Source organism: Pleurotus ostreatus (assembly GCF_014466165.1).
Source record: "Pleurotus ostreatus strain PC9 chromosome Unknown scaffold_7, whole genome shotgun sequence".
Lineage (NCBI taxonomy): Eukaryota > Fungi > Basidiomycota > Agaricomycetes > Agaricales > Pleurotaceae > Pleurotus > Pleurotus ostreatus.
In genome coordinates this window covers 1,834,387-1,851,791 of record NW_023503162.1, presented here as the reverse complement: position 1 = coordinate 1,851,791, position 17,405 = coordinate 1,834,387, and the positions used below count along the sequence as shown (strand labels likewise).

Genomic DNA, 17,405 nt, shown 5'->3' with positions numbered 1-17,405 from the left:
ATTTGGGTTCATAGTTGAGCTTTCCCACGGTAAGAAAGAATAGGATTCTATCGGTCACGACCCTGAATCTTTGTTTCTTACCACCACCTTGCTTGCGATCATCATGAGTGCGCGACAGCAATTCTTCCCTAGGCCCGCATCCCGGGCAACACATGTCAACAACGACGAGAATAACTCAGCCCCATCGAAGCAATTCCAGCCTGACCCTACGAATCCTTTGAATCAAAAGTCCTCGGCTACGGGCTCGTCCACCGGCAGTAGCATACCGAATCCGCAAACGAAGCATCATAACCCGGAGCCAAAGCAACTGAATCTTTCTAGTCTCAGAAAGCCACGTCTCGGTCTCTCCTCTGCCAACGGATCGGCCCAAGGCGCGCAGAATCAAGATATGGGTAGTCCACAGATTAACGAACGCGGCCAAAATCCGACCGGTTTCAAGGCTCGGGGCTCTTTAAAACAGCAGATAAATATCGCTTCTCCTACCCCACATCCTCTCAGGGATGTCTCGCAGCTCCTGGCTACATCTTCGCCGAATGGGACCTTCGGTGTAAATACCTCGTTCTCGGAATCTAGCTTCAGGATGCCTGTTTTACCGCCTGCTGCAACGGACGCTATTCCCGCTAGCTTTCAGGCCAATTCCGGGAAGGCTATATCTCAAGATGCCGCGCATACATCTACGCAATTTTCTGCCGAGGCCAGCTTTACCTCCCCTACTTCCTCTCTGGATATACCAAACCCACGCGGCGGAGATATGCTTATCGACGAACTTTCTGAATCTACGAATGACCATAGCGCATTCAATCTCAGCCTCCCCTTTGGTGACTATAGTGGGCCCCAGCGCGTCCTACTTGAAGAAGACGGACTCCAAGATTCTGCACGACTTCCGGATTCGAGAAAAGGTTCAATGAGGAAACAGAAACCCACTACCAAGCGTTCTAGAGCTGATTTTGAAGATTCCGTGCGTGAAGGGGTTTCGCATGGCCGGGCCAAACATCTTAGACCAGAGGTAAAACTTCCTTCTACTTCTGTCTATTTTTGCTCTGAATAGGCTTGGCTACTGATAGCAAGCATATACGCATGAGAGAGAATCACTTGAGCGCGATGATCTCCACGAACAGTACCACCCCGTGGCATCGACACCAGCGCAAAGTGGAAACGCACCCCTCCCCAGGATGAACACCCTGGACAAACTCCTCGGACTCGATGTTGATCAGTACATCGAAAGTCACTTAGAGAAGTACGAAGAAGCAAGAGAGAAGTGGAAAACGTGCTCCATGGATGAATGGACTGCGGGGGCTGACGGTATGGTTATGAGTATTACGGAACTCACGACACCCTTACCAGAACATCATCATTTCATAGAACTCACGCATAGGTTTGGGCAGGTTCTTGACTTTGTATGCCTATTCATTCTATTTCAAGTCTATTCGACAATGACTCACCCTTCTATCTTGCAACGCACTTAGGTCAAAGACCACATGACGTTTGTCCTATTTCCTAGTTCCCTTCCCTCCTTACTTATCTATTCTCGATAGCACGAAGATGAAGCTTTTCGCAACGATGAACCAAAAGATTGACGAGCATAATACTGTTTTAGATGAACGCAGCAAGTCCCTGGTGCTTGCAAAGGATCAGCTAGTCAAAGATAGCGGGACGGTGCTTGGGCGGTGAATATTGCGCTGTGGCTTGTTTAGATCACCTACCAGACGGAAGAGTCAACTTCGCTACTTTCTACCTTCAAACTTTGGCTTGCGCTTACATTGACTCAGTGTTTGTATAGTATTAATTCATCCATAATCAGCTTCCCTACTCGGTGAATTATCGTTCAACTCATTTTACCCCGTAGCTCCCGCAGAAAATTGCGTCGATGGTGCTCGAGAAAGCCAGATCCCGGGTTTCCCCCGACATTTTGGCTAAATGTTGCTTTGAAAGGCATGTGCGGAAAGAACACCATAGCATTCCGCTCTCGTCTGTTGTTATTCACCACAGGGGCTTCGAACCTTCGCGACGAGGGATGATGCACATGTTTTCCGCCACAACTGTGCAATGTCGGGATCGACGGTTCCGTTTCATCGACATCTAACCCTCCCCCTCCCGCAGTCAACTTATAGCGAAACGTCCGTTACTTTTCAGAGGGCTACTCGGTCAATCCCTTTCGTCGGATATATTGCTGTTCATATATCACAGTTCCCCGCAGTCGGTCACTTGGACATATGTATAAATACACAGTTAACGCGTCTCTCGATTCCTCATCGTGCTGGTTCACGTTCACCAATCCCCTCGACTTCGGTGACCTGGTGTCTACTGGATTCCCTTCCTCTCATATCTTCCTGTTCACGTCACATTCCGACCCGTCACGACCTCACGATGCTGGCACGAATCCCATCCCTCGTCGCGCTCACCATCATTCTTCTATCATATGCGACTTCAACTATCTCCGTCGCGGTCGTTCGGCGGCATCACGCAGAGGACGGCGTTGATGCGTTTACTCCCGCCGAACTAGTACATCCTCGAACTGATGACGAGAGCCACTTGGTTGTACTCGAAGGGCGCCGCAATGCTCTGGCAAGAGTCGCCGTCAACGGAATCAAGGCTATAATACGCAAAGTACAGCGCACACTGGACGAAGACAAGGACGTACGTTTCCTTCCCGCATCCCCATTACAGCACTCGGGTCTGAGACTTGGACTCTAGGCCCGTGGAAAGTTTACATACAACCTTGTTTCGGAGATGCAACAGCAGTACCCTGGATTCAATTGGGTTGTCTGCCATACGAAGCACGAGACCAAGTTCGATGGAGAGAAAGGGAAAGAGTGGGATCACAGACACCAGGAGTTTGATATCAAACTCGGTGGCACTGTCGGGTCAGTCTCCTTCGTTCAAGACGCAACCCAAAGGACAGTATTTCTGACCACGTCTGTGACCTATAGATTTGAGATTTATAACCTGAAATCTGGGGAGTTCATTCGCCAGGGAGACGGTGGATTCCTTAATGTAAGCTTCCCCGACTATGCACCAGTTATGAGAGAAGGTTGACCGAGCGCTCGTTCTAGTGGGCATATATTGGCAATGTCGCTAGCAAGAGTGGAGATGGCAAGGTCATCAAGTTTTTGAGCCCTTGAATTAGATCGAAGGTTATTCCGGACATATGCAGTCGCTGCAGAATGCATCTCTCGTCTCCATCTCCTGCATACCTTTTTTAGGAAGGCTGAGCCTGATTTCAGGATACACCCACGGTAAGAAGACTATTCTCACAGTCACAACGGATCTTGTTCGCTTCAGCACCAAATGAACACTCTGTCAGTGTTCCGGCCGTTCGTGCCAAAGAATCAAATAAGGACGGCGTAGAGATTTAGAGAATGCACTTTAAACTTTGACCACCACCTTCTCATTTTTCTAACTTCTGATTACCACGACAATGGCTCTCCCCCGCGAAGACGAGGAACAGCTAACACAGCGAACGTCGATATCCCCAGGTACGTATACCAGCGCTCGAATACCACCCATTCTCATCGCAGTGCCAGTTCTTTATGACAACCTCGTGCACTACTTCAAATACGCGTCGTGTGCCTACGTCCCAGTCTGCCCGCGTCCAAACGGCCGACATCTAGTCCTTCCAGTGAGGGTGATCAGTTCGCGCGTGATTCACCCTGGTCACCGATAAAACCAGTTTACGAACCCAGTGACCGATGTTCAAGGCTACGTCGCTAGAGATAACGAGAAGAAAGAACTGGTCGTAGCTTTGCGAGGAAGGTATGCAAAGCCGAAGCGTGTTTCATAGCACTGTGGGCGTGCTGACCTGTGGCGCGTCGATTACATGGGGTAGTTTGTCTCTAACAGATTTCTTGATGGACGGACAGCTCGTCCTTGTACCCTTTATCTCGCCGGGCATCAAGACTACGCCTGGTGCATTCGAGCTCTCCGCGCACCGGTCTTCATTTCGCTGATCATACCTTGTGCATCTAGATGACATTCGCGTACACAGCGGATTCCTCACTTGGTTCGTACGCGTCAAATTGTTAATTTAGCACCGAATTTCACACCTAAATTCATTAGCTGGAATTCAGTAGCCTACGAAGTGATTGAAATCATAAAACACGAACTCGGATCGTACCCCGACTTTTCTATCACCGTGACCGGGCACTCCCTCGGCGGTGCACTCTCGGACCTTGCTGCTGTCACGCTGAAGGCGAAGTTCCCCGACGCGTACGTCTAGAAACCGTATTTTTATGATTCACAAATACTAACAACAAACATGTTAGACCACTGAACGCGTTTTCATATGGAGCACCGAGGACTGGGGTACGTTTGCCTTTCCTCAGCACAAACAAAATCACAACTCAAACGCACGTCCGGGAAGAATCAAGCCTGGGCTGAATTTATCAACAAGAGCTTTGGCAGTTGCATGCATCGAGGTACATATCCCCTCACCCGCTACCTGCTTAACTCCTAATCACACCCTCCTAATCACACCCTAACTTCCTGGTGACGCAAAAAGTGGTACATACCAGCGACGGGTACGTCTCCGACCGCCTATTCTCAACCATCACAACATCCCTAACAATAATCATACTCAGAGTACCCACGATGATTCCTAAGGAGCTAGGCTATCGCCATCACGGCATAGAATACTGGCAACACACCGATCCCCCTTCAGCGGAATCAACAACGCAGTGCTCCGCTGACGGCGAGGATCCCACCTGCTCCGCGTCGATACCTACCATGGGCATCAATCCAGCGCACGTTTGGGTAAATTTCTCTAACTCTGGTCGTTCCTTATTTCGATAACCTTGCTGTGTTCCTGCAGTATTTCGGGATCATGGCGGCGACGCCGTTTTGTTACTGAAGCCCTTCGAACATCGGTGTTTATCCGCGGCTGTTTGAAGGCGAACAGTAGTATACTTAGTTAAGGAGAAAACTCGCCAGGCGTGTTGGCGGCTTGATAGGGGAGCATCGGGCGAGTGCTTAAGAAGTTAGGTGTTCTTGAAACCCATTTTACCGCTGTAGGGATATTGCAGTTGCTGCTTGAATACATGGGAGTGACCTAGTGTACATGATAGATTAGATAGGCTTGCAAGTCTACTGATCCCACCTCAACTTCGACATCTTAAATATTCCAACGGGAATCAAGTTTGCGTCGACAAGCTCCAGGCTTCCGAACATCTGCACCAACTCTTCGCCGTACAGGCAAGGGCGTAGTGAGTGTAGTAGTCGTTGCTATGAGTTGTCTGCAATGCTTGAAGGACGGGAGGCAAGGTGATATTGCGGGGATCAGGAACGCGCAGCATCTCTAACCAGAGTTCCTGCCAATGCTCGAGGAGCGTCTCCCTATATTGAACATACTCCTTGAAAGGCAAGAACTCGTCTGGTGCGCCTTGCTGGAACGTCTTTGATGTTCGCCCCAAGTCCCAGTTTTCTTGCAGTTCTCTGTCCCTCACTGCCATATGCTTGACAAACAACTGCGCAGGAAGCGAGTTTTCATGGTCCTCCGAGCCGCTCAACACACGGCCATGTCTGCAGAGCGTAAGCCTCGATCATGGGGTTGCGGAACTCGAGGCATCCTTCATTGATAGGGAAGTAGAATGTGGGTAATAAATAGTTCTCTTTGGATTCTCGCCAAGGTGTCGATGATGTCGTTGATAAGTGGTTGCCTGGAGCATGCCGCGGGGGGGGGACCGCCAAAATTCCTCTGGAAGAAAGCCATGTATCTGTTGAATACATTGACCCATCCAAAGATGGGCTTGGTGGCGGCGAGATGGCGTTGCAACTCAATGATGTGCGGCGTGACGCCTTCGTCGTGGAGACGATAAAGGTATAGTCCGTTGGCGCGCTGGTTGACTGCAAAGTCGATACCGAAAAGGACGACTTCGCCAAGCAACTGGGAAATGGAGGTGTACCGCGTTCACGCACACGAACGACGCTAGTGGGGTCTTGGGGGAAATGGATGGGCGCGCGGTGGAAGGATTTGAGGAACTTCAACCATGAATGGGAAACGCCAAAGTATTCAAGGGTAGCCAACATGGAGTTATGGGGGAGTGATGGGCCGAACCATTCAAAGTCGCTCCGAACAACAGTGTGTGATTTGTGTACAGCAGGATTGAGGAGGCAGTCATTCATCATGAGATATATGAGGCGTTGTTTAATCTGTGCAGTTTGAGTGTTTCGCTTCCAGATACTTCGGCATCCCCTTCGTCGTCATATTGCCGTCGTGGTGTGCTACTGGTAAGTTGAGTGAGGGAAAATTCAAGACCCGGGAACTCTCCAAGCTGCATTGGAAGGTTTCTGCGCTGGAATCAATGAATTGTCGGCGATATTCAAGGTCTTTGCGAGGGATGAAGGGGATAGATGGGTTCCAGACCGAAGAGGATAGAACGGACCGAAAGGCGTCTTTGGAAGCAATTTACCACTTGATGCCAACGTATTCGAGAGAAAGGATACCGTCTGCAGGCCAGGACCATGACTCCAAGTCATCCAAACGCATCGTCAACACGCTCGCCAGTTCCTCGAGAACAATACTGCTGGCAGCTATCTCCTTCAGCGTCGCGCGCTTCCATTGATTCATCAAGTCCGACGAGAGTACCGATCGGATTGTCCATGACCTATTCATCTGCAGTGATTCGCTCGTGCTGCTGGAGTTGAACAGATGCTGATCTGGTTTGGTCTCTAACGGACTTGAGTACTGCCTTGCCTGCGTCGCTCGAGAATAGGCCATCCAGGTACGTGTTGTAAGCGGCCATATCAATCGTGTCGGGCTCGAAGATGATGCCCTGAAGACGCTCCATTTGCTCCATCGTTTCCTTCCTCCCCTGGCTCGCAGGCCCCTCTTGAGCTACCGGTGAGCTCGGGGTCGAGGAAGCCAGCTCGCCGGGAATCCCGGTGACCGAGTCCCCGCTCGGAGTCCATTCATTGGTCTGGCAATGTCGTCGGATTTATGCGTCACCACAGGAGGGGTGTTAGCCAGGACGGCTAGTTGAAACCATTGAATTTCTGCTTTCATGATTTAGCTGAATGAGTCCCCTCTTCTCGACAGCGACTTCGCATTTCTGATATCCGTAGAACACGAGACCGTGCTATCTCTAATGGCGTCGCCCGAGTCGGACGGTCATCTAATCCAGCTTCTACATTGAATTTTCTTCACTGTCAAGTACTCCAGTCTTCCATGTTGGCAACCTCTCTGTTCACGTTCGCGGCTCGACGGCCTCGATAGTATAATGGCGTACACGCCTCACGCTGTACCTATCAACACAAAATGAGTACATCGTGCCATCAGGAAGTCATGCCACAAAACGAACTGCTCTAGGTGCCTCTGGCAGCCAGGTTGAGGACATTGTGATGGTCGTCCTAACCCGCGTCCAATCAAGCCCAGGTGCTCTGCTGATTATGACCGGTCTTGGTAGGGCGTCGAATTATGTCTGCGCTGATTCCAAAGCGTAAGTGAAGGAATCGGGCGCGATGTGTGGGGGAAGCCCCAGCCTTCGCTGAGTCCTCACTGCCCTCTCCCCTCAGTCTCCTCTCGTCCTACGTTGCTGCGCTTCTCTAACCGATTGATATTACAACATGCCGGGATACCTTTCATCTCGGCCCATACATTCTTAGGCGCACAGTTCCCGTAGTATTGGTCTGCCAGGCTCCGAGATAGGATTCTGTGGCCTTCTTAATCCGCAGAAGATGTTCCCGCTGGCCTCCCGACCTCATCGAAGACCGTGTTCGACAGGCCAGCATCCGTCCAATGACAATACTCCGCGGAGCGTCGGGTTCATGATCGGCTACTTCGTTTTCGCAATAGACGTATCGATGCCGACAGCTTGGAATAGGGACTTAAAAGGCTGTCCGAATCAGCGAATTTCTGGTGTTAGACTGCGTAATGAATGTTTGGTCACCGACAGCCCTGTGAAAGCAAGAACGTGACCGTGCCACGACGCGAGCTCAGACTCAGCGAGCTCGAGTCGGATTTCATTCAAATCCTCGAACAGGAGCGATGGGGAGCTTTTTTGAAATGTTCATACTGATACTGACCATCCCCTCTTCAGACAGACGACCGTTTCTATCTGACCTGAAACTTCCCCTGAGCATCTCCGAAACCGCAATTTTGGGAGTTTGGGTTCGAGCTTTGTTTGAGGGGACGCGATCCCTGAATCCCATCTTTGTGTGGTGCAGATTCCATGCTCACCGCTCCTACCCGACGAGGACCATGCAGCCTCTGTGGTGCGCCCCATGCCAAGGCATGCAACAAGTCCGGCGATGGCGGTACTTGTGCAGCGTGCACGCTAAGGGCTACAACGTTTCAACGACGGTGTTACTGGCGGAATCGCAGTATATAACATCGCGACTATAATGCATTGTTCTCCAGCTGAGCTCACATATTCGACTTCTGGTGCCGGTCATCGAAGTTATTACTACTCTGCAAATATGGTTCAATCAAAGGCCGTCATTCTGGCCGCCGTCCTTGTACCGCAGTGGTCGCAGTCCCTTCTAACGGAGAAACCAATCAAGTGACGCAAAGTGATGAAGCAAACTTGTATGTTTAGATGTTTGCGGCTGCAAAGACAACCACTGACAGTATTCTTCGCTAGGATTGAGGCCCGGGAGCCCACGGTGTAAGCCATCACCCGCCTGGGTCCACCTGGTCTCCTAACTTCTTTTCTGCCTCTAGTCCTCCTCCCAGCGGTTTCCAGTTCCACTGGGGAGGTGGTTATAGACCTCAAGTTATGGCTGGACTCGTGCGAGAGGTCGATGATAGCGATGAAGCACCTTCCAGACGTATGTTCATCCCTCCGTACGTCTCCTTTAATCAATCGCCCCCACTCGATACGCCGTTTGACATCTCTGACTCTTTACAGAGGTGGTCCTATCAGAGTCCAACGCTGGGGCCCGGCACCGAGCGTAGTCGGTCAGAGAAGAGAACCTGATGGATATCGTGATCAAGAACTGGAAGCTCGGGAGCCTATGAGGTACGAATCACTCGTTTAATCGATCCATCGACTGTTTCAAATCATCACTTAACTGACGGCGTAATTAGTATCAGTGATATGCCACCCGTGGGCTGGATGTCTCCATGGTGGAACGGTAAACCTGTAGGATCAGGACCCCTCCAAAAGCCAGGCCAAAAACGCGGAGACGACGACGACGGACTCGAAGCGAGAGAGCCGATACCGTTAGTATTTCCAGTCTTGCTCTCTCATCTTGAGTATACATACGATGATATTGACATCCACTCTCACCATTTTTCGGCAGCCCTCGGCCCTTCGGGCATCGGTACACCGATGTTCGGTACGGCGGCATGAACAGGTTTCACGTAATCAGACCAGCCCCAATTGCTGCCAGGAATTCTGATGACGGGGATCTCGAAGCGAGAGAACGCTACTCCAATGGTCGGTACGACACCACCAAAGGGCCGCTTCCAGCGTATATACCTCCCAATGTTAGGGAGTTCATCGAAGCGAGAGGCATGCCCTTGTATGTTGCCTTTCTTTACAACCTCGATCTGAACATGATTAAAGCAATATCTAACTCATGGATAGCGAGGGCTTCAGGAATGGACCTCCTGTGGGCTGGGCGTCTCCATGGTGGAAAGGAAAGCCTGTAGGCATGGCCAGAGACATCCAAGAAGAGGAACTTGAAGCAAGGGAGCCTATTATGTGGGTTCTTCCGTATTTATATTGACATGATGGACCTTTGACCAGCCACTCCTGTAGGATGAACCCCGATGCTCCACGACCGCCAGCTGGATGGAAATCTCCTTGGTTTCACGCACGCCCCGTGGGTGATTTGAGGCTGAGAGAGGTTGACGACGACGAACTTGAAACGTGAGTGTTATATCAAATTGTCGTTCGTTGCGGTTCTTGGGCTTATGTCGAACGCTTAGACGGGACTACGATATGGATGAATTAGACTAAGTAGTCTGAGGCTTGATGCTGCCTTTGTGTCATGACCTGCACCTGTCGTAGTAATAGATGTATTGAATCCTTCGGGATGAGGCGGCTTAGCACAGAAGATTCACTATCCGCAGAATTGACCGCTGATGCACGATGTTTCGTCGAAATTGGCTTCCAATGAAGTATAGTAGAGAGCAATGAAATGTTTGCCTTTACAATCTATGAACTGATTGCACACGGGGCTTTATTGTATCGCGGCGTAATCTATACCGATGTCATAACGCGGCATGACCACGGCCTCTGAAGCAGGGTATACCCAAGCCTTCCTGCAATCACGATGCATGGTGATGAACATCTTTTCGTACTTCGACAATGGGTTTCTTTTTTATGTTTTATTCCAGTTTATCGGTGGCTCTTCCCTTTTCCTTTGACAACTGTAAACCCATCCTCGTCGATCTCCGGCGAGGATTTCCGTTGTGGCTTGCCAGCATCGCGATCTATGAGTTTCGGGGGCTCGTCGTGTGTATGATCATGCTCTCCGTCGCACTCGCAGTCATCCTCGCTGTCGTCCTCGTCGTCTTCCCAATCTTCGTCGTCGTCGCTTCCAGGGGCTTGCTGCACAACAGGAGCTTTCCCTTTCACGCGCTCCGCCTCTTCTTCTAACTTCAACACCAACTTCAACCCATCCCCTGCGTCGCCACCGCCGCACACCTTCTCCCACAGCCTAACTAAATCTTTGCCGACCTCCTCTGCGCTTCCATCCTCCATAATCAACTCGAATTCATCCGCCATGATCTGCATCAACATCTCCTCGAAGTACGTCCAGTCTGACTTGGTTTTCTGAGAGATGGAGGTATCCTCGAATGTGTCTACGATGACGGAGGCGACCCAAGTGCGTTTTTCGGTGGACTGTGGGCCACCCCACGAATTGGAGACGGCGAGCTGAAGAGCCGGCCATGTCGAAAGCCGGGCGATTACCCCGCGGGCGAGGAGGATGGAGGTTGGCGTTGGCGGCGAAGGTGATGAATCTGATTGCATTTTGCTGAAGGGTTGAACTCAAGATTTAGTAGCGGTATGTTTACGATCGAAAATTTGATCGACTCTGATCGAGCTTACATGATACGTGGGAATAACATACGCTTTGCAGACGAGTTGAACTTGAATCGCAACGGTCGCTGGCGCTGCTGCGACTCGCACCATGGAGTCTCGAAGCAGGTTTGGGGTTGAACGGCTGAAAGCCGCCGCGACCATCATTAACTTTTGATTGAGGACTAAAATGGTCCATTCATAGTACCACGCACTAGCTTTGATGGTTGACCGTTTCATACTTCCAGCCGCGACTGGTCATGCTGGCATTGGCAGGCCAACTCCCTGGAGGTCAGCGCCTACTCCTTTCATTTCACTATTTGTGGGTGCTAACGCATGGATATACTCCAGCTAATTATAACTCTTCAAAGTGTTTAGTATCCTTCCGATCAGCATGCAGTGGGGGAGCCGTTTCATGGCCAGATGTACCCATTAACGTACAAATGGGTCACTAGGCGCTATGCTAGATGGTATATAAGTCTTTGCAAAGGCTGGATTATCCCTCAGCTGAGCTCTCCATCTCAACGGTGCTGGTCATCGTAGAGTAACTCATTGATCGTCCCATCCCACTCCAACTTCCTTCCGTAACTCTCTACCGTAGTAAGCTTCGTCTTCCCAATATGGTCTACGCGAAATCTCTCTTGGTCGCGGCCGCACTAACCGCCACTGTTTCTGTCAATGCGGCTGGGTACGTACTTTTGTGTAGGAACTTAGAATCCCATTGACGTCCTTTTATTTCAGACATCACGGTGGCCGTCCGTCTCACCACATAGACCATGCCCCGGGGTACCCAGGTCAGCGGTTCAGAGGTGGCCCTCATAGGCAAGGCGGCCCTCCCCACCGCCAGGTTCAGCGGATCGCCAGGGAAGAGCTCGTTGAACTCGACGACCGTTCACTCCTCGATCAAGTGCCTAACATCCACCACGGTCCAGTTATGTTTACCCACCCAAGATTCACAAGAGATGCAGACGAAGCAGAACTCGACGCAAGAGAGCCAATGATGTAAGAACTCTGATGAACTCAACTGTTCGTTACTGACATCGGACGGCGTTACCAAGACTCCCTGGACCATGGGATCAGCGACGCTTCCCCGTGGACCATAACCGTCACCATCATGCTACGCCACACCCACATGGAAGCCCCATGCTCATAGCTAGAGATGTTGACCATGACATCGAAGCCCGCGGTGGAAAGAAATCGTATGCCTCAAACTTTCTGGTCGTAATGATGGCTAACCTTCGCATGTAGTGGCAAGCACCATGGCAAGCACCGCCACGGCAAGAAGCGTCCTCACGGTCACGGCCACGGTCGTCCCAAGCAGCACCGTCCTCACGGCCCCAGGCCTCACAAGCGTCCGCAGGGGAGACCTCATAACAACGGTCCCAAAGGTCCCAAAGTACCAAAGACGCCTCAAGCGTCTCCGCCTCCAACCCAGCAGACCCCCGCTCCGGGCGCGCCAACGGGTCCTGACCTGGTTGATTCGCAGAACCCTGTGGAGGCCGTACCACCCACGGCTCCAGACGCTCCTGGATCCACGGGAGGCGCCCCGCCACCAGCATCCCAGCCGAGCCAAGACCTTAAGACGCGAACGATAGTTGACGAAGAGGACATTCAAGTTCGCGCTGTAAAGAAACCGTAATTCATGTCTACTATGCTTGTGGCTTGCTGTCTGACGTTCTACTTTAGCAATGGATCCCAAGGTCGTGGCAGGAAGCGTCCTCAACCTCATGGCCGCCCCGGCCCTCACGGTCGTCCTGGCCCTCGTCCTCATGGTCGTCCTCATCCTCATGGCCGTCCTAACCCCCACGGCCGTCCCAATCCTCATGGCCCCTTCCCGCCCCGTCCCCATATGCCCGTTATCGGGCGTCCAAAAGGACCCAAAGGGCCAAATGGTCCAAACAAGCCGACAATTTTGCCTCCTAAGCTTCCAACTCCACCGGTCGCTCAACCAGACGTGCCGGGACTAGTGGTTGATGCCCCTCCTGATACGCAGATCACACCACCTATTGCACCGGCCGAACCTGGCGCACCTGCAGGTGCGCCTCAAACCCTTAAGGCCCGGATAGTCGTGTAAGTGAATTCATCTCTTGTGGCTTCAAATAAACTTACCTGGAACGCAGCCCACCCTGGTACTTCCAAGAAGGAGGACGCCCATTCGGCGGTCCATATCGTCCTCCCAGACCCGAAACTAGGTTCCGACGTGATTACGAGTTAGACGAGCTCGACTAAACACGAATTATCTACACGGTCAACTTGGGTAGTTGAGGGAACATGGTGGGGAAAGATGTCTAGAGTTAAAACTGTATGAACTCTGTACAGGGCCTGCCTCAGCGCCAATACAACCTCATCATGAACGGTCGAGCCTTTCTCGAATGTCTTCTCCCAGAAAGTCGCGATATATTGTAACACTGAGGTACAAGAGCACTGAGCAGCTCGACTCTCGGTTGACAACGTGACCTCAGCGTGTGGGGCCTCACACAGTGCAGCGATTCCTACAATTCGTCCTGGCTTTTCACCCAGCGCGTACCAGTGACCCCGGCACGTTGAACCAGGGTGAATAACTCAACTTTCCGGCTCGTGATCAACTTATCTCAACGTCACCACTTTTTGCGTTTTAAGGATGAACGATCTAGCAGCAGTGGAAGCGGAGCACGGATGCCATACCACAAACATCAAGAACATCAAGTCAGTGTAGAATTGTCCCTTCAAAGGCATGCAGTTCGCTATAGAAGGCAAATGAAGCAACACATATATCATATTTCGAGTCCAACTTTCTGCCCTCCAGCAAGCACATCAAGTCAACACTTAGCTACCACCTAGTCTCTTGTTCTATTCGCAAGAGAGTCCTTAGTTGTGCCTTTCGACATTGTGAAAGAAACATACTCACCTGCGTCGCTTGCCTTGAGTATTCCCGAACTCCCGAATCGCGGTAACCACGAGTTTGGTGGGGATGGATTGATGAATACGGCTTTCAACGACCCATGCGTATGGATATCAAGGAGCACCGCATCGAGGAGCTTCCATGACGGAGATTCTCTAAAGGCTTCGGTTTCGAGTTTGATGTTGATCGTTTTGATTACATCAGGGTTTGGGATTTGCTCCAGACATCGCATCACGCATGACAATGCAGTGTCCAAGGGATTGTCATTGTCAAATGTGGGATACCGCATAGCGATGCCAAGGGAGCGGACGCCGGGCAAGCACCACGCATCGGAGAAGAACCCTGGAGGAACGAGTGGTGCTGCGTAAGGATTGTCCTGCGACGGATCTGTTTGGAGGTTTTCATGAGTGGGTCTGTGTCGAAGTAATATTAATGGGACTCACCAAGGCTCAAGGAGAGCTCAAACGTCGTGACAGTGGACATCGATGAACGTGGCAAGATGTTGATGAGATAGGGAAGAGAGGTGATGTTGGACTCCCATGACAGAAACTTCAAGCTTGGGGTCACCAACCTGTACGAGGAAGTAGGGGAAGAGGCGGCGACGGAGGCGAGGGCTAGGTTGCTAAGCTGTGGAAAGCTGATTTCAGGGGCTTCGTCTGGGTCGATCGTAGTAATATCAACGGTATTGTATAGATTTTGCAATCTAAGGGTCTCCAAGGTAGTTGAGCACGAACGCAGAAGGTCCCCAAGTGCATCCGGGTCTTCCGGGAAACGAAACCAAGTTAATCGCAGGCATTTTAATGGCTTAGATCTAACGAGTTGTCGAAATGACTCGGTGAGCTCGCTGGGTAAAGAAGTCCACTGAACCCGGGGCTGCCCCATGAACAATAGATCCTCGGTGTTTGGGAAAATGGTTGGCAATCGGGACATGACAGAGGCGATCTCTGGAGAGCGCCGATAGATGACAGAGAGTGTTCGAACATATGGTGCGAGGTGTGGTGATTGCTCGAAGAATTCGATCTTGGCACGTCCTTCCTCAGAAGAGGCGAATGTCACTTGGTTGTAGAGGAGTTCCCTTGTAAATGGAAGCCAGGCGCGGTCGACCAGCGAGCACGCGCGAAGGGAGGAACTGTCTCCAACATAGGCGATGATTTGGCCGACGATTTCTAACGGCACTTGCATGACGGGTTGAAAATAAAAGGATCGCACCTGCTGCGGCCTGCCTTTATAGCATGTATGATTGTGGAGAAGGCGATGCACATCCGAACAACGACTGAAACAGCTTCTATTCACAAACAGTATCAAACAGACAATCGATTTCAGCAGTACGCTATCCCTGTGGTCGAAGAATCAGATTGCATGCCCAAGAAACAGCGGATAAACGAAGGAATCAGGCTTGAAGTATATAATCAACATGGCACAAGGCTCAGCAACAGCTTCTAGTTGATAATTTGTATATATTGATTCATCATGGAAAGGACATGGATTATTGAGAACATCGTTCAACGTACCTGGTAGGTCCGCATCCCGGAGGTCATCTAACGATGATAGTCAGCAAGCAAGTCGAACACAACAAGGGAAGCAAGATCAGATGGGGGTGCCCGAATAAATGAGCTGTGGCGGGCATTTTCGGCAGCAGTAGTACGAAGACCGTCGTGATAAAACATCATGCAAAGAAGACAGAGAATTGCACTCACTCGGAGAATTATACATATGGAGTGAATCAAAAGCCAACTTCACAGGTAGTAGTCTGGCACCTGCCAAAAAAAGAAATGAGCGAATGTTCGAAATCATCATGGCGGACATAAGATCAGGGTAAATAAATACAGCCTTGGATTTGTCGTCAAAGAAGTCGAGTTGCGGTCGACAAGCTCAGGCGGTAACTCCATTGATTCATCATTCAACAATCAGAAACCAAGTACTCACCAGTAGCATCATCCGTTTAGTATCCATCGGCGGTAGAAGAATCTAAGAAAAATAACCGGTCAGCAAGACTATCCGTGGTCGAAGGAGAATAGATGAGAAAAGCGACTGTCAGTGGATTGACAGATATATTAAAAGCATCGTGCCATGGGCACTCAGATACTCTAGTTTGAATGTAATGGTTCATCACAGAAGAGAAGAAAATAATTGTAGTTAATGAACGGATGGCTCACCTATCATGCCCTCCACATGGATTCAGCGTCGCATCACGTTCGAAAGGGTATCAGTCCTAATAAAAGAGGTTGGTTAGCATTTTGAGCGCAGTAAATGACACATATGAACCGATCAGTGTAACTATGACAAAAAAGATGACCCATAGTGCCGCATTGACACTCGCAAAATAATTGAAGTGTCATCACTTCGCAGGAAAGAGAAAAGAACTTACCACTGCTACAGAAAATAGAAACGATGCCCCATGGTTGCGAACAATGTTGGTCAAGAACAAGAGTGTGCTGACCTCAAAAATTTCGCACTTTAATCAGCCCGTGGGAGCTTTAGGGCAGGTTATGGTTCAGTCACGTGGTCGTTAGTTCAGACAAGCCGCCAAGTATAGCGCCAAGACCGACTTTCGATTTACTTCCGACTTCAACTTAATGACTTCTGACTGGTGCGAAGCCGCTGGATGCATCGTAATCGTCTCTTTGGCGCTGTCTCAAGTACTGTGCTAAGGCCTGCGCTTTTTCATTCGAGGGTCTTTGCTGGACGAAAAGCCTCAGAATCGTTCGCTCTGCGCCAGACGCAGATTCAACGATGAGAATCGCCGTGACAGCCGTGCTGTTGAATAATGATGAACTTTATCAGGCGCGGCATATACAAGGCCTATTAATGCCGCATGTATGTCAGCTCGCATTGCTGAGGGTCTCTACAGCTGCAGGCGCTCATTGGTTACACTCTCAGGTTGAACACCCCAGTCAAGCGACCTCGAATCCATGACTCTGCTCTTTTGATTTTGCGATCTCAAGATCTATATTGCTACGAAGCCGGACCCCAGAAAGGCCGCTCCACGCTCTCGTAGGCCAGCAATGAAATCTGGAGCGAACGCCGACTACGGACCTTACGAACCAAGCCGCACCACCGGCAATTAAGGCTGGTTCATGGCTACTCATGGATGGGTTTATTGGACACTACTTACTTCGTGGCCCTCTGCTTCCTCGACGCAATCGATCTAATCGCCCTTAAGCTCGATCGAAGATCTTGGGTCATTCAGATTACAACGAACTCTAGATCAAGTGGCACCCGTCACCAACAATTCCCCGTATGTCCCTTTACAAAAATACCGGCTGACCTATCTATCTATCACCCGATGCTTCTACAAAGATCATGCCGAAAACGACGCGTTGGATGCATAGTTCCTCCTTCATCTCCTTCGTATGGTAAATATATCACCGATCTCGCTACTACGATTGGATTACCTTGTCCTTGTGCCAGCGTACTCTTGATTGTGGTGCCTTTGGTCGGAAATCCTTGCCGAAGGTTCTGTAAACATTCGTCAACACGAGTCGTATATGTAGCTCCTTTCCGATACCTTGCTGGCCTCCAACAGCTATTCATCCAGTTATTCCTCCTCTTACAGACCGCCT

At 50.6% G+C, this 17,405-nt stretch overlaps 8 protein-coding genes across 8 annotated transcripts; 5 read left to right on the top strand and 3 right to left on the bottom strand.

The window, feature by feature from the left end:
• Positions 1 to 103: 103 nt before the first annotated feature.
• Positions 104 to 1,671, top strand: PC9H_009864 (uncharacterized protein; the record flags this gene model as incomplete). Its single annotated transcript, XM_036779362.1, has 4 exons — positions 104 to 1,006; positions 1,065 to 1,397; positions 1,467 to 1,483; positions 1,536 to 1,671. 4 exons carry the CDS (start codon positions 104 to 106, stop codon positions 1,669 to 1,671), a joined length of 1,389 nt encoding a protein of 462 aa, XP_036628751.1.
• A 696-nt stretch (positions 1,672 to 2,367) lies between these two features.
• Positions 2,368 to 3,122, top strand: PC9H_009863 (uncharacterized protein; the record flags this gene model as incomplete). Its single annotated transcript, XM_036779361.1, has 4 exons — positions 2,368 to 2,637; positions 2,695 to 2,864; positions 2,931 to 2,994; positions 3,054 to 3,122. 4 exons carry the CDS (start codon positions 2,368 to 2,370, stop codon positions 3,120 to 3,122), a joined length of 573 nt encoding a protein of 190 aa, XP_036628750.1.
• Positions 3,123 to 3,418: 296 nt separating this feature from the next.
• PC9H_009862 (uncharacterized protein) lies at positions 3,419 to 4,846 on the top strand (the record flags this gene model as incomplete). Its single annotated transcript, XM_036779360.1, has 11 exons — positions 3,419 to 3,476; positions 3,525 to 3,619; positions 3,671 to 3,753; positions 3,827 to 3,906; positions 3,967 to 4,000; positions 4,057 to 4,206; positions 4,263 to 4,302; positions 4,361 to 4,415; positions 4,499 to 4,517; positions 4,578 to 4,749; positions 4,808 to 4,846. 11 exons carry the CDS (start codon positions 3,419 to 3,421, stop codon positions 4,844 to 4,846), a joined length of 825 nt encoding a protein of 274 aa, XP_036628749.1.
• Positions 4,847 to 5,126: 280 nt separating this feature from the next.
• On the bottom strand, positions 5,127 to 6,791 carry PC9H_009861 (uncharacterized protein; the record flags this gene model as incomplete). Its single annotated transcript, XM_036779359.1, has 5 exons — positions 5,127 to 5,459; positions 5,720 to 5,878; positions 5,911 to 6,061; positions 6,405 to 6,599; positions 6,673 to 6,791. 5 exons carry the CDS (start codon positions 6,789 to 6,791, stop codon positions 5,127 to 5,129), a joined length of 957 nt encoding a protein of 318 aa, XP_036628748.1.
• Positions 6,792 to 8,334: 1,543 nt separating this feature from the next.
• Positions 8,335 to 9,896, top strand: PC9H_009860 (uncharacterized protein; the record flags this gene model as incomplete). Its single annotated transcript, XM_036779358.1, has 10 exons — positions 8,335 to 8,380; positions 8,425 to 8,518; positions 8,574 to 8,597; positions 8,654 to 8,776; positions 8,841 to 8,951; positions 9,020 to 9,154; positions 9,235 to 9,456; positions 9,522 to 9,638; positions 9,696 to 9,806; positions 9,866 to 9,896. 10 exons carry the CDS (start codon positions 8,335 to 8,337, stop codon positions 9,894 to 9,896), a joined length of 1,014 nt encoding a protein of 337 aa, XP_036628747.1.
• Positions 9,897 to 10,277: 381 nt separating this feature from the next.
• PC9H_009859 (uncharacterized protein) lies at positions 10,278 to 10,913 on the bottom strand (the record flags this gene model as incomplete). Its single annotated transcript, XM_036779357.1, has 1 exon — positions 10,278 to 10,913. The coding sequence occupies one exon, from the start codon at positions 10,911 to 10,913 to the stop codon at positions 10,278 to 10,280; it is 636 nt and encodes a 211-aa protein (XP_036628746.1).
• A 668-nt stretch (positions 10,914 to 11,581) lies between these two features.
• PC9H_009858 (uncharacterized protein) lies at positions 11,582 to 13,190 on the top strand (the record flags this gene model as incomplete). Its single annotated transcript, XM_036779356.1, has 6 exons — positions 11,582 to 11,649; positions 11,703 to 11,963; positions 12,020 to 12,160; positions 12,210 to 12,596; positions 12,648 to 13,031; positions 13,082 to 13,190. The coding sequence occupies 6 exons, from the start codon at positions 11,582 to 11,584 to the stop codon at positions 13,188 to 13,190; spliced, it is 1,350 nt and encodes a 449-aa protein (XP_036628745.1).
• A 357-nt stretch (positions 13,191 to 13,547) lies between these two features.
• On the bottom strand, positions 13,548 to 15,024 carry PC9H_009857 (uncharacterized protein; the record flags this gene model as incomplete). The annotated part of the gene is made up of 3 exons (XM_036779355.1): positions 13,548 to 13,684; positions 13,849 to 14,229; positions 14,286 to 15,024. The coding sequence occupies 3 exons, from the start codon at positions 15,022 to 15,024 to the stop codon at positions 13,548 to 13,550; spliced, it is 1,257 nt and encodes a 418-aa protein (XP_036628744.1).
• Positions 15,025 to 17,405: the final 2,381 nt, after the last annotated feature.